Source organism: Paroedura picta, chromosome 4 (assembly GCF_049243985.1).
Source record: "Paroedura picta isolate Pp20150507F chromosome 4, Ppicta_v3.0, whole genome shotgun sequence".
Taxonomy (NCBI): Eukaryota; Metazoa; Chordata; class Lepidosauria; order Squamata; family Gekkonidae; genus Paroedura; species Paroedura picta.
In genome coordinates this window covers 111,121,626-111,136,943 of record NC_135372.1, presented here as the reverse complement: position 1 = coordinate 111,136,943, position 15,318 = coordinate 111,121,626, and the positions used below count along the sequence as shown (strand labels likewise).

Here is a 15,318-nt window from a genome sequence, read left to right as displayed (position 1 = left end):
CAAGATGCTAAGTTGCACGCTGGCCACAGTGTGTACGTGCTCTTCCTGGTCTGCCGCCTTTCTGCCCAGCCACAGGACTTCCATTTGGAGGGGTAGAGTTTCAAACAACTCTGCTGTAATCATCCAGCAATGGCTTCCAAAAACTAGCAAATGTATCTTGGGGAGAGTCCAGATTGTCCATGAGGAGATAGAGCTGGGTGTCATCCGCATACTGGTTACACTCCAGCCCATAACTCTGGACCAGCTGTGCCAGAGGGTGCATAAATTTTAGTTTCTACTGCACATCTTCCTGCCAAATATATGTAAAATCGGAAAAACCTCTCCTGTTGGATTTAGAATGAAGTAGCCTTACAGATAAGTCAAAAACATTTATGAGCCTATAAACATTTTTTCCTAACCCAACACATTTTCATTTAAGTATTCATCCAGTTACCTGCTTATAAAAGTATTCATCAGGCTACCTGCTTGTAAAAGGCTGAAATAAAGTATGTAAACTGTGTTACTTGACTTAAATGCTGTTTTTAAATACAGATACAGAGTTTTCTTGGAATGTTTTTAGATAAATAGAGTAGAGCCCAGGCAGCTTATATAAGGGCTGGAGAACAGTACATGGTGAGCAACATAGCCACCCAAACCTGCAGTCCTTAATGGATGGTAGTGTCGATATAGAGCCTCTTGTGGAGCAGGGTGGTAAGGCAGCCGATATGCTGTCTGAAGCTCTGACCATGAGGCTGGGAGTTCGATCCCAGCAGCTGGTTCAAGGTTGACTCAGCCTTCCATTCTTCCAAGGTTGGTAAAATGAGTACCAAGCTTGCTGGGGGGTAAACGGTAATGACTGGGGAAGCCCAAGTGTCAGACATGACCCAGTGCTTGTACAGGGGATACCTTTACCTTTACCTTTAATGTCGATATGGCTTGTTATTTTGTACAATCCTAATGGTAATCCCCAAACAGGGAATTATTGCTGCATTATATTGTAGCCCCAGATACATCCCTCCGGAAGTGAAATATAGATTTCTTTGAAAGGGACCCTGATCTGCCATATTTTTAATAAGTCAGTGTTAGACTTCTTGGAGCCTGGCAGAAAAGAATGAAGCCTTTTTTCTTTTCTTTGCATACGTTTTTGTTTTTTTAATTTCTTCTTCCTTCCCCACAAACACCTGCTCTTCCCAGTCCCTCCTCTTCATGGTGTTTAGAGCTGTTGTCCCAGGCGGGAGGACTGGCAACAGTCCCTCATATTTGTTGTGTTCCTACTTCTCCCCTTGGAATATTCTAAGCTCTGGTTGTTTATGACCAGCACTTGCTGGCTGCCACTTTCCACAGATCTGCCAGAGTTATGAAAACAGTCCCTGTCTCTGAATGCTTTGTAAACTCATATTGGTTGACAATGATGTGAGAATTTCCCCTGTTTTTCTGGTCTGTGCTAACTCCAGTCAATGCAGCAACTAGCAAGGAAGTGGATGTCTGTATTCGTTCATGTAATCCTGATTAAGGAAGCCCTCCGTTTATATATTGTGTGAGCGGTTATAGCAGCTGTGTTTTGTGAGAAAGAGTTAAAGGAAATATCTCGACTTAATAAATCTGCATCGAATAGGAGGCAAACAAGCCATCCTTCTGTAACTCTTTCGACCTGACTGTAGAAGTAAGTGTGGTTTAAAGAATGTTAAGGAGTAATGCCTCTATGTTTAAGTGAGCTGGAGTGTGTGCTCTCAGACATTCATCAAATCTTTTTTAAAAAACCACGAACTTAACGCCTGGGGTTACACTGGGGTGGCACCAGTTGGATTTAACCCTGATGTGATTTCATTTTACGTCTTTATTTTATTGGTTTGTATGTTTTAAGAGGGATGGGAGTATTACTTTTCCAGCTGTTCCTCCTTTACCCCCCCCCCCCCATGGCCTGCTGAGGATTGGAATAAAAATGCCTGATCCTGTTGCTGAGCGGTCTCTCTCTGTTACGTGTTGCCCATGGTTGCTGTTTCTTGTGTGTTGCAGCTGGGATGAGAGCAGCTCCATCAGCAGCGGCCTTAGCGATGCCTCGGACAACCTCAGCTCAGAAGAATTCAATGCCAGCTCCTCACTCAACTCCCTGCCTTCCACCCCCACTGCTTCCCGCAGGAACTCCACCATAGCGGTAAGGAGACCTGAATTCTCAGAAGCCTCCATCTTTTATGCGGCGATTGGCCTATTTGGAAGTGGAGAAAAGCTGGCAGTTCTCCAGGAAAGCTTCTGCCTCAAAGCACAGGCTAGTTTCCTCTGGGAGAAGGTGAACATTAGGCACCAAATTTCACCTGGTGGTACAAGAGGTAAAAGGGAAGTGCAAGTCATTACACATTTCAGACATGGCTACAGTGAGGAGTGCCTGCCCTGTTTTCTGTCCCTTGACACAATTAGCATCAGTGCTTTTGGAATTCTAAGCGTGTGGGTTGTTGTTGTTGTTTTCATTCTGAATCTGGGGCGGGCTGGATGGTATTTTGGGTGAGATAAACGGAGGTGCCGAGCTGACTGTGTCCCCTCTTGTATCTGACTTGCAGCTGCGGACAGACTCAGAAAAGCGCTCGCTGGCAGAGAGTGGGCTAAACTGGTACGGTGAGCCAGAGGAGAAAACTCAGAAGAAGATGGATTACGACAGCGGGAGTCTGAAAATGGAGCACAGTTCTTCCAAGTGGCGCCGGGAGCGCTCGGAAAGCTGCGATGAGGCTCCGGGAAAAGGAGGAGAGCTGAAAAAGCCAGTCAGTTTGGGCCCCCCAGGGTCCCTAAAGAAGGGCAAGACACCTCCTGTGGCTGTAACCTCCCCTATTACTCATACAGCCCAGACTCTCAAGGTGGCAGGTGAGGCTGGAGCAGAGAGCAAAATTAAGTATTGTCATCAAGACAAGGATGTGGCCATCTCCTTTACTGTTCACTTCTCATTCATATGAGACTTTAACCCAGCGTTTCTCAACTTTCTTACCATTGAGAAACCCCCGAAACATTCTTCAGGCTTCAAGAAACCCCAGAAATGGCAAGATTGTGCAGAATATGGTTGGGAAGCAGAGCTGTATCCAGGCCCACCAGGGACCCCTCCCTTTCCCACTGTATCCAGGCCCATCACTGGTCATTTTGGGAGGGGGAGGTGTCGGCTTGACAAGACCATATATGTTCATATCACCCAATAAATGTTTAACCATTTAAAATATATTAAAATTAATTAACTCCCACACATTCAGGAAACTCTTCCAGGTTTCAGAGAAAGCCTGTTTTAATCACTGTATAATCAAGGGTGGGCAAACTGTGGCCCTCCTGATGTCCATGGACTTCTATTTCCATGAGCCCCTGCCAGCATTGTAGTCCATGGGCATCTGGAGGGCCACAGTTTGCCCACCCCTGCATATGATCAACTGCAGTCCATTAAGGAAGCCCAGAGGATCACTGTTGCCTCCCTGAGCTAAATTTTAAGTCATGTTGGAGCCTCAAGGCTCTCCCAGACACGAATCCAACAGCTGTCCCATCTGATCAGACTGGCAGATGGGGCACCACCAATTCCCTCCACCTTTTGTTCTGAGTGAGTGAAGCTCACTAGTACTAGATCAAGTCCCTGTACGCTACTCTTGCCACACCCAGAACCCTGACATCTTTGGAGAAGTGTTGCTATCCATCACTTCCTGCTGAACTTGAGAGGCAAAGGGATGAGGATCTGGTGGTTTTCCAACTTGTCTTCTAGCTTAAGTTTTCTGAGGAAGATTCTATTTCTGTCAAGAAAGGAGGACTTGTAGCATGGGGAAGACTCTTCCCTCATAGATAGGAATAAAGCACTGTTCAGAAACATGCGGTTTCTGAGTTGGCAGATAGAAGTCTCAATGCATGTATGACATGGACCAATGAGGATTTTCACTTTCTGCCATTTTTTAAGAAATGCATTCACTTATCCCATAATATACAATTTAAAAAGTGTATCTAAATAGTATAAAAGCAAAATGTAGTTATACAATAAACCAGTTAAATTAGATCAGAACAAAGGTCTCTGGAAAAATACAATGTAGTGACATTTGCAGGGTGACCTTGCACTGACATCTTGATTCTTATATTACACAGTCTCTGTTGTCTTCCCTCTTACCATACACACCAGCAGTGGACCAGAATGGGCAAAACTCAATCCGGGGGCCATCTGTACTTCTGCAGTGCCATTCTGAGCAGAGTTGCACCTGTCTAAGCCTATTCATTTAACGGATTTAGAATGTTGGAACTCTGCTTAGGATGGCGCTGTTGGTTTTCAGGATCAGAATCAGATTTTTATTGGCATACTAAAAGAAAAAACAGGGAAAATACATCATAAAGCTTTAATTCTTCTACAATTGCAAGAGCTCATAGCCAGCTATAGAAACTGGGCAACCAGTTAAATTACTAGACTTAGTTTGCTAGTAAGTAAATGAGCTTGGCCTCATCATCAGATCTGTGTCATTTGGAAAGAAGTGGGTTGAGGAGCTGCCCATGAATAATGGCGTAGAGTGAACAGTAGAAAAACACATGGAAGATGGTTTCAACACAGCCTGTATTACAGGGACATATTCTCTTGAGAAACTGCTTAGGAGAACAGCAGAGGGGAGACCATGAAATCTTACTCACATAAATGCTCACTGCAATCGGGGTGCTGTTAAATGGTAAAAATATGAGACAAGGGAACCATAGCTTGGCAGAAGTCCCAAACTCAAAGGAGAACATGATCCTTTGGCTGTCTGGCTGAGTTTTTGTAATTCCATGTCCAATAATCTGCGCTTCTGCATGCTTAGGCTTCTGTATGCTTAGGATTCCATTGCTATAAATAATCTAAGGAGATATCCATAGATCTAATCTTTTGTTCAGTGCATCTTAGCCACTTAGATGTAGAATATTCCACAAGCATTAAAGACTCAAGACTGTTAGAGTCAGTTTTAATGGAAGCTTCTTTTAGACAACCTAAAAAAAGCTTCCTTTAAAAAATTCCATCTCGTGACTTCAACTGTCTCTGCACCCTCTTCCAGGTAAACCTGAAGCAAAAGCAACAGACAAGAGCAAGCTTTCTGTTAAGAACGCAGGCCTGCAACGCTCATCTTCTGATGCGGGCCGAGATCGGCTTTCAGATGCCAAAAAACCTCCATCTGGACTAACACGGACCACCACCTCTGGGTCCTTTGGCTACAAGAAGCCACCGCCTGCAACTGGGACTGCTACCGTGATGCAAGCTGGCGGCTCAGCCACCCTCGGCAAGATTCAGAAGACCTCCAGTATCCCTGTCAAGCCTGTCAGTGGCAGGAAAACCAGTTTGGATGTTTCTAATGCCGGGGAACCTGGCTTCATGGCCCCAGGGGCTCGCACCAACATCCAGTACCGGAGCCTGCCTCGCCCAGCCAAGTCTAGCTCCATGAGTGTGACTGGGGGGCGCAGTGGCCCACGGCCTGTAAGCAGCAGCATCGACCCCAGCCTCCTCAGCACCAAAGGGGGCATTTCTGTGTCACGGCTCAAGGAGCCCTCAAAAATTGGCACAGGCCGGGGCACACCAGTGCCGGTGAATCAGACAGACAGAGAGAAGGAGAAGGCCAAGGCCAAGGCTGTAGCTCTGGACTCTGACTGCGTTGCGCTGAAGAGTATTGGCTCCCCTGAAAGCACCCCCAAGGCTCAGAGCGGCCACCAGACCCCTGCCAAAGTGGCTGAACTGCCACCAACACCACTCAGGTAGGAACAGGGCATGTCTCTTGGTGTCTTCCGAGCCACCACAAGTCCATAACTTGGCTTGCTTTCCCAGCTAGCTTGGTGTAGTGGTTGGGGGTGTGGACTTCTAATCTGGTGAGCCGGGTTTGATTCCCCACTCCTCCTCCACATGCAGCCAGCTGGGTGACCTTGGGCTTGTCACACCACTGATAAAGCTGTTCTGACCAGTGATATCGGGGCTCTCTTAGCCTCACCTACCTCACAGGGTGTCTGTTATGGGGAGAGGAAAGGGAAGGCAGCTTTGAGACTCCTCTGGGTAGAGAAAAGTGGTATATAAGAACCAATTCTTCTTCTTTTATCTCAGCCTCTCCTCCCTCACATGGTGTCTGTTGTGGGGAAAGGGAAGGCGAATGTAAGCCGCTTTGAGATTCCTTCTGGTAGAGAAAAGCAGCACAGAAGAACCAACTCTTCCTCTTCTTCTGTTAGGATAGAGCTGTCTGCTTCTATTCCACTAGATGTCTAAGCTTCTCCAATGGGGATCAGAAGTCTTCACCACTACATATTGCTAGGTTATCATTAATGTGTAATATTAAAAAGTGTATATCAGTGTTTTCTTATGCCAGGATTCATCTATATTTTAGATTCCAAGGTGGGAGAGAATGTTGGGTATGGCAAGGGTTGATGCATATTCAAAGAAATCATGCCTGCGTGCTGCTTTTATGAACTATTTAAAATGATGATTGTCTTAAGTCAGTCCCTTAAGAGCTTCAGTGGCTGAACTTCGAACATGAGCAGGACACTTAAAAGAAAGTTTTGCTGTGTGTCTGGCCTCCATTTCTGACTGCATAGCTTTGCACATGTAGATGCAAGAGGGTGGGTAGCCACTGAGATTGGAGTCTCACAGGCTTCTCGCACCATGTCCCCCCCTCCCTCTTCTACTACTGCTGTGACTTCTGTAGAAGGGTTCCTTGGGCCCACAAAAGAAGCGGGGTCTAGAATTCTGTACTCAAGGATTTTTAGAGATTGTTACTGTGGATTAGCTTGAAACTTTTTTTTTCATTTTGAAATTGTATAGACTTTAATAGTGTAGTGTACTTATAGCCAGGCAAAGCCCTCTGTCTCTGTGCTGCTCCTGTCTCCTAACACTGGGCTCTTCTTTTGTAGGTCAGCTGCCAAAAGCTATGTGAAAGCCCCTTCTTTGGCCAACCTGGACAAGGTGAACTCTAACAGTCTGGACCTTCCCTCCTCAACTGAGCTTCACCAGATGCATGGTGGGAAATTGCCGGAGCCACATCCTATGGCAGTGGGTGTGGGTACCCACCTCACATCATGCTTTACACCAAGCCCTGCACCCGTCCTAAACATAAACTCGGCCAGCTTTTCCCAGGGCCTGGAGCTCATGGGTGGCTTCAGCATCCCCAAGGAAACCCGCATGTACCCCAAGCTCTCAGGACTGCACAGGAGCATGGAATCGCTGCAGATGCCCATGAGCTTGCACAGCGCATTCTCTACAGGCAATACAAGTGCTCCCACCACTGCTCCTGCTCCTCCTGTCACTGCGGAAGAAGAGCCAAGTGAGATGGCCTGGACAGGAAGTCCCAGAATCAGTCACCTGGACAGGTAGAGGAAGGAGAATGGGGTAGCTTCTGTGTGGTGGATTGTTTCCCCAGCTGGAGAGAACGGAAGGACTTAGAGTGCTTTTTCATAAAGCAGATACCAGTCTTGACGACGAAGCCATGCATCCTGGAAGATAGTTGGGATGGTAGAATGATGTATGGTGCACATGCCTTGTCTGGAAAAACGAACCAGCATGGTCCTTTGGTCCTTTGGTTTATTCTTCTTGAACCTATGTGTATGGTAACATAACTCTTATGGCATCAGGAGGCCTCTTGTCTCAGCCCCATGTGCCTTCCTGTCTCAGCCCTTCACACAACCAAGTTATTTCCCATTTGGTCACACCTGGCTCCTGGGAATTAACTAATAAGTGCTGGTGTACAGTTTTAATGTGGGATGAATAAATTGCCCAGGAAAGGATTAAGGTAATCATTTATTTGGCTTGGTTTTTTTTATTTTTTAAACAAATTGACATATTTGGTCACAGTAAAATAAATGAGAATTACTTGGAGCAAGACGAGAATATTCTGTTCTCTTGTACAGTGAATCCAGCTTTTCACTGTGGCCATGCCAATACAGTGTGGCCAGAAACCTGCATTGTGTATAATTTGGGGGCAGGCTGTTTATTCCCTAGTTAAGCAGGGAACAAGATATTCCACAGACAGGATTCCATAGAAAACCAGTTTGCCATGGCTGTTTATGTTTGTGGTGTTCAAAACCAAATCAGCCTAAAGTTCTGATTACTGTCCCTTCGGTTTTGGTTGTGTTGTTCTATCATATCCAGCCAAGGCAGGCAAATCACCCCTATCCGTGCAAAGTATGGAATGTCCTTGCAGGAAGGGATTGCACTGCGTTTTGTTTCTGGGAAACGATGAGAGCATTTTTTAAATGTCAGGTATACAATTAAGGATATGAAGCACCATCAACTAAGTGTGCAGCACCTGTAGGACTATGACTGTGACTTACTTAACAGCTGTCATTGCCTTTTGTGGTGGAATACTGGGGAGAACAAATGCCCTTGTCTCTTTTGCTTGTCTTTTTCCTTTGGAAAAGGGACATTATATTTTCATAAAAATGGTTAAAGTTAAAGGTAAAGGTATCCCCTGTGCAAGCACCGGGTCATGTCTGACCCTTGGGGTGATGCCCTCTAGCATTTTCATGGCAGACTCAATACGGGGTGGTTTGCCAGTGCCTTCCCCAGTCATTACCGTTTACCCCCCAGCAAGCTGGGTACTCATTTTACCGACCTCGAAGGATGGAAGGCTGAGTCAACCTTGAGCCGGCTGCTGGGATCAAACTCCCACCCTCATGGGCAGAGCTTTCAGACTGCATGTCTGCTGCCTTACCACTCTGCGCCACAAGAGGCTCTTATAAAAATGGTTAGAGATGGTAAATTGCAGGAAGAATGATAAAGCCACTGGGGGGAAAGTATTGCTGTTTCCTCACCACCACCCCAAAACCACAAAAAGTATGGGGAAAATTGAAATTTATAGCTTGCTTACATGGCAGATATAAATATACTCTTCTTCTTTAACAACATACTTATATTTTATTGTATTTTGTTATTAGATTTATTGCCCGCCCCAATTGGAGAAGCTGTCTCACGGCGGGTTACATAAAAATACCCCACAAAAATACATAAAAATCCTTAATCCCTCATTAAAACAAGTATCCTGGCGGAAAAACTCTCCTCTCCCACTCAACCGACAATTTCCCCTCCCTGTGCCCCAGGGATAACTTATGGATGCCGACTCCACTACAGATGGTCTGATCTAGAGGGGACCCGTCTGATCTCCCACGCCCTGACCTCAGCCAAAGACCTGGCGGAAGAGCTCCGTCTTACATTATCTATGTACTTAATATTTAATCATTACATATGTTGTAAACTGTTGAGTTCCTATACAACAGAGCTCACTGTAACTTGGCTGAGATTTAAAAGAAAACAATTTTGATGTTCCTATAAACAATAAAGGTATCAGTTTAATTCAAAGAACAGCAACGCATATACTTCTTGCTAGACATGGATCAGCAAACAGCACCCTAAGAAATGGCATTATTCTTTAGTTTTTCTTACTTAGGAAGAATAGGAACAAATAAAGTCAAGGAAGGTCATTTTTATTATCTGGACAGAAAGGGTTTCCTGTTGATACAACCGGCATTATTCATTTATCAATACAAAAACCTGCAGTGTCTGTTTCCAGAGGTGATAGTGGGTTCAGCATGTATACCATAAGCAACCTCCACATTTCTCCAACTTTCTGGGGAGGAAATCAGCCTTCAGCTTCATGGTAAAAACATGGCACATGTCGTAGGCACCGTGGTCAAAATCAGCCACGTAAAATGTTGTTTTTTAAAAGATAAACAATATAGTTTGTGAAGTTATTAATATCAAGCTTTTCAAATCAGTTTCTGAAAAATCAATAGCTCTCACCCTGCAATTTCATATTTTTAATCCCCATGGATTCAAGGAATTGACAGAAACAATCATCTGTACATTTTCACACCGTGGCTTATTTTGAATTCGCTATCTCTGTTCCCAGACTCTGTTTTATTCTTTCATATGCTACAGAAATTGCAGGCATCTGAAGCAGACAGAAGGGTTTGTGAGCTGTACAGTAGATAGAAACTGTATTAAACAAACACTGTAGTTCTTATGTAATGTTTATAAGAACAGTATGTAATATATTAGAAAGTTTAGAAGGAATAAAAGGAAGGAATAAGAATATTTTAAAATCTTGCTTTAAATAGGCTTTTATTCACAATTTTAAAAGACAGAGTATGTTATCAGAGTTCTTCCCCAATTTTTTTTGTGTGTGTGTGTGGGGGGGGGGGGGAGTGGCGGTGGTAATCAGGGCATAGGGATAGAGAAACCCTTTCTCCTGTTCTTCCAGTTTTAATGTTTCCAGACCAGCTGTGATTTCCTTATAATTACAGTGGACACTTGCAAACTCACCCTCAAACAGTTTTTTTTGAGGGGGGTCATATTAGGGGACTTGGGGTTGGAGTGGGGTGGCAGAGAATGAAGAGAATTCCAGGGGGAGCAAAGTGTGCTATTCTTGTCTTCCCTTTTGGCCAGATCACTCAGATCCGTGTTTTCGGCAGTCTCTGCTTTTACTTCTTTGGAGCTCCTATGGGCTTTTGGATTGCTAAGTTGGTTGCTTCAAAGATTGCGATGTCAGAAGTCAAATCTTGCTAGGGACAGCATCTGGTCAGAAGAACTGACTGGTTATTCATCACCCTTCATAGTGCCTTTATGATTTTTTTCCTTTAGCATATAGCCTGTCTGTATTCTCACCTGTCCTTTGGTTTTGACAGGTATCAAGTCCAGTCCCAAGAAGATGGCAAGGAGAGACGGCACTCCCACACTATTGGAGGGCTGCAGGAATCAGATGACCAGTCCGATCTGCCCTCCCCACCCCCACTTTCCATGTCATTGGTTGGGAAGGCACCACTGACCAATATTGGTTAGTATCTGCTCCTTCTGCTGTCCTTCAAATGGAAGCTCTTGAGGCTGATGTTCTAAATTAAGTATAATTACAGCCTGATTCTGTGAAGGCTTAAGGGGGTGGCATGTTACAGTGGACAAGTGGGTTGTGTCCTGCATAGTGCAGGGGGTTGGACTAGATGACCCATGAGGTACCTTCCAAAACTATTATTCTATGATTCTATAAATGTACAATGCAAGCCATTTTTATTTATTGGCAACTGGCCCTTTACATGATGCCTTTCTAAAACAGTATTCACTCCGACAATGTCCAAAGTAAAGTAACGCCTTAAGGAGTCTCTTTGATATGATAAAGGAGGTTTCTATAAAGATGGAGAGGTGGAACATAAAGGGAAACTTTGAACCAAGAGTGCGCATCACTCCTGCTGTTCTTGATGGAATGGCTGAACCACATTTTGGCAATGGCCCTTTCCAGCCATAGGAAGCCTCGGAGAGATGAAATGCCCCATGATTCTTGTGGGGGAGGGACTGTGCCTCAGGTTCCAGGTTTAGTCCTTGGCATCTCCAGGGCTAGGAAATACCTTGACCTAACACTCTAGATAGTTGCTGCCAATGAGAGCAGACAAGACTGACCATGCAATCTTATTCAGAGTTATTCCAGTCTGAGCCCACTTGATTCAATGATCTTAGACTGGAGGAGCCACCCAGAGGTTGCACTGGGAGCTAGATGGTCCCATGATTTCACTTGATACAAAGCAGCCTTTGTGTGTTCAGCAATGGCAGCCTCTTGGTAGAAAGTAGTAACAAGTGAAAGGGCAAAGAAGGGAGGGTCTTATCTCCCACCTGCAGGGATGCAAGATTGGGGTGAGGGGCTTATCTGGAAACATATAATAAAAATTTGCCTAAAATGTAGTTCATCCCAGTCCTCAGGTTTGTCCTGACAAGTTCAGGGCTTGCACATCTCCCTTGCTTCCAGGTCTTCAGAGCTTTCCTGGGGGGCTCCCTTCGGGGGGTACAGAAGATTTACTCCTGATTTTTCTTGCAGTAAAGAGGACTGCAGCTAAGCCAGGGACATTTGTGAGAATGAGCCCCCAATGGAGCCCTATTGACCTTGGAGTGCATGAGGGGCAGGCGTTGATGCATTAATTTTTATTGTTCCCAACTTCCAGTTGTGGACTGGTGAAAGTGATGCATGTACAGAAATGCCGGCTGAAGTTGTTAGGGAAAGAACGATGTGCACTTAGCGGTCGAAGCCCTGTGTCTTCTATTCCTACGTGTGGTGCACTAGTATCCTTTGGGTCATGTGTTCAGTTTCCTTGAATCCATCCCTGACTTTGACCTGCTTTGACAAACCTCTCCTCCTCTGCCCCCTTCTCCTGCAGTGAGTCCCACCGCAGCCAACACCCCAAGGATCACCCGCTCTAACAGCATCCCTACCCATGACTCTACCTTCGAGCTATACAACGCCTCCCCCATGGGTAGCACCCTCTCCCTGGCAGACCGGCCCAAAGGCATGATCCGTTCAGGCTCCTTCCGTGACCCTGTGGATGATGGTGAGAATCCTGCACTCGGCTCCAAGGAAGAAAGCCTCCTCCTCCTCTGCAGTAATGGAGGTTGAGGAGGGGGAATGCAATTGCAGCCAGTTCTGCCGATTGGATCTTCTCAAGACCTCAGGATGTCTTGGCCGATGACCAAAATGGCAAAGTAAAATTATGTTGCTGAGTTGAAGATCAAAAGTCTGATCCTGCAGGTTGCACCTGTGCTTCCCTCCTGCACAATCACTCGATGGTCTTAGCAGGCATCCTGCTCAGTTCACAAGGCTAGAGCCTCGGAGGCCAGAGCCAGCTTCTAGATTTATCACCATCCTGTTCTCCATTTGTAAGGGCAGAGGGGCTCCATGAATGTTTATGGCACATTACAAATCATTTGAAGCATTTACACTAGACAGGACGTTAAAAGGGCAGGCTGAGGAGGGCAGTATTAGGATCTTCCCCTGCTCTCCTGGAGAACCCTTTTCACGCTGACTCTGAAGTTATCTGGATAGATGATCTTCCAAGTTGAAAGTGCCACAGTTGACATTTCACGGGCAAAGACACCCCAGCAGCTTCTCCCGAGGCTGAATGAATGTCCTGTTGCCTTCCAGATTCCCTGCTTTAGCCATTCAGAGAGTACAACATTAATCCCAGGATGCTCTAGGTGTCGTCATCCCGCCCCTTAGCACTCCCCTGACCTCTGGGTTTCCCCATCCCAACCCCCATGTGCACTGCTGTTCCCGGGCCTCCTTGTTACCAGCTGCTCTCCCTTCCATGACCAGAAGATGCCCCGTTTCATTTGTGTCTCTCTCTGTCTATTGCAGTTCATGGATCCGTGCTGTCCCTGGCGTCCAGTGCTTCCTCCACTTACTCCTCAGTAAGCTGTATTCCCTTCATCAGTCATTGTCTCCCACCCTTGGCTTTCTTTGTGCTGTATTCTTAGCAGGCTCTCCTGGGGTTATCTTTCCCTGCAGTCTTCTCAAGTGGGATGGCATGAACAAAATGCATGGCTTCCTTGTGATGTTTGGTTCTTGGAGCCGGGGGGTGCAGTCTAGTGCATTTCACAGTGAGGAGGGTGATGCGGGGTCTGGAGAGGTTGCAATGCATGAACTGATTTCTGTGCACAGCAGTTCATCTGTGTTGCCTTTGCTCAACTGTGCCGTCTCTGCTTCTTACACCCTAACCGCCTGCCTCTCTGTCTCTCCTCTGCCCCGTCATCTCCTGCCAGGCTGAGGAGAGGATGCAGTCTGAGGTACAGTAAGAGCCTCTCTTTCTTCCCCACTGCCATGCTGCTCTTAACCAATGGTGGAGAGCGAAGAGCCGTGCTACTCCTTCATTTTCCATTCTTTCTTTCCCCTCCAGCAAATCCGTAAACTGCGGCGTGAACTAGAGTCATCCCAAGAGAAGGTGGCCACGCTGACATCCCAGCTTTCCGCCAACGTAAGTCACCCTGTTTCATAGGTGCTGACACAAATGCTGCTTTGTGCAGGCAGAGTTCAAAGGCATCCCAAATTCCACGCAAATAGTTGTTCAGCATCCATTCATAATTACAAAGAGTGGAAGGCCAAGACAAGTGCAGAAGGAAACTGAGAGCAGTGCCATGGGAAGAGAATTTGTTCAGGACGCTTTGTCAGATGTTATTCCTCCAGTTTGCAAGCTTGCATTCTGGAGCAAAGACATTTATTCTTTGGCATGTGAATTCCAGGATCCTGGCACAGCCCTCGGGAGCCAGAACATGAGCACTGCACAATCATGCTGGTCACATAATCCAGAGTTCTGATCTGCCCTTGGCTGTCTGACTGCTAGATCACAGGAAATGGCCATAGAAAATGGGGCCATGAGGGACTTATTGACATTCCTTTTGGAGCAGGAGTGCCCTCTGGTGGATGTTCATTGCTGAGCTAGTGCAATTCTCCCTAACTTTTTGGAGATAGGGTCCTTATCATCCCAGCACCAGACATCTGTTCCACAGCACAGCAGGCAGAAATCTTTGCACACACTTGTGATCATGTGGCCTGATGACATATCTAAATATCTGTGGTTAGGTGCCATTAATCCAACATTTGAAAGGGAAATAGAACAAAGGATCTCTGAGCACGCCTAAGACTGTATACAGGGTGAAAAACAACATTAAATCATTGGGGGAAAGGGTGAAAGCCATTGGTGTCTTTCTTTTAGAGCCTTCCAGCCATTGGTGCCAGTGGGCAGAAATCTTTGATTAGTTCCAGGTGCAATATTGTGTAGTGCTTGCAGGTGCTGGGATAGGAGTTTCGTTTTCTCTTTCCAGGCTAACTTAGTAGCAGCCTTTGAACAGAGCCTGGTGAACATGACATCCCGTCTCCGACAGCTTGCAGAAACTGCAGAAGAAAAGGCAAGTGAGGAGACCCAGCCCTGGGACCCCCCCCCCCCGGTCCCTTTAAGTCTACACTCAGCTTCTGATTTTGGCAGAATGAATGAATGCAATGCAACCAGCATCACAGGATAAACATTCAATAACTAAGACTATTGCAAAAGTGTCTCATCTGGTTGATATTCTCTTATTATATGTCCAGTTGTTGGTCTCTGAGAAAGATCAGACCTTCCCACTTAAGCGCTTTGTGGTTGGACTGGAATTTAGTAATGGGGCAACTTGGATGCATCCCCTGTGTTCCCAAGTGTTAAACTTAGCATGCTCTTGTTTCATTTCTATATGAAGCACTTACAACTAAGACAACAAAACCTAAGGTATTCTTTGCTTCCATTTCACCTTCCAGGACACTGAGCTGGTGGACCTGCGAGAGACCATTGATTTCTTGAAGAAGAAGAACTCAGAAGCCCAGGCCGTTATCCAGGGGGCCCTGAATGGAACTGACATCACACCGAAAGGTGAAGGGCAGGCTTCAGGGCACAGCCCCCTTGGGATCCTGCATGGTGGCTGAAGGCCACTGCATCCTGGCGTCTGGGACGTGGAAAAAGAAGTCAGGGATTGTTTTCTGCTTGGTGCTGAGATGGAACCCCCATTTATTGTGATCAGCTGCAGTGCACTTTTCTGCTGACCTTTTAAGGCTCAAAGGGAGGCCA

At 46.0% G+C, this 15,318-nt stretch overlaps 1 protein-coding gene across 8 annotated transcripts in view; it reads left to right on the top strand.

Annotated features, from left to right (window-relative positions):
• NAV1 (neuron navigator 1) overlaps positions 1-15,318 on the top strand; it is a 313,603-nt gene that overhangs the window by 269,975 nt on the left and 28,310 nt on the right. For 6 of the 8 annotated variants that reach the window (XM_077335060.1, XM_077335063.1, XM_077335065.1 and 3 more), the window contains 11 exons: positions 1,996-2,134; positions 2,535-2,832; positions 5,001-5,691; positions 6,832-7,287; positions 10,597-10,745; positions 12,109-12,279; positions 13,083-13,135; positions 13,487-13,510; positions 13,621-13,698; positions 14,546-14,629; positions 15,012-15,123. In XM_077335060.1, coding sequence (XP_077191175.1) covers positions 1,996-2,134; positions 2,535-2,832; positions 5,001-5,691; positions 6,832-7,287; positions 10,597-10,745; positions 12,109-12,279; positions 13,083-13,135; positions 13,487-13,510; positions 13,621-13,698; positions 14,546-14,629; positions 15,012-15,123 — 2,255 coding nt within the window. The remainder of the gene's footprint in view (positions 1-1,995; positions 2,135-2,534; positions 2,833-5,000; positions 5,692-6,831; positions 7,288-10,596; positions 10,746-12,108; positions 12,280-13,082; positions 13,136-13,486; positions 13,511-13,620; positions 13,699-14,545; positions 14,630-15,011; positions 15,124-15,318) is intronic. The other 2 variants (XM_077335062.1, XM_077335066.1) reach the window with 1 other exon arrangement.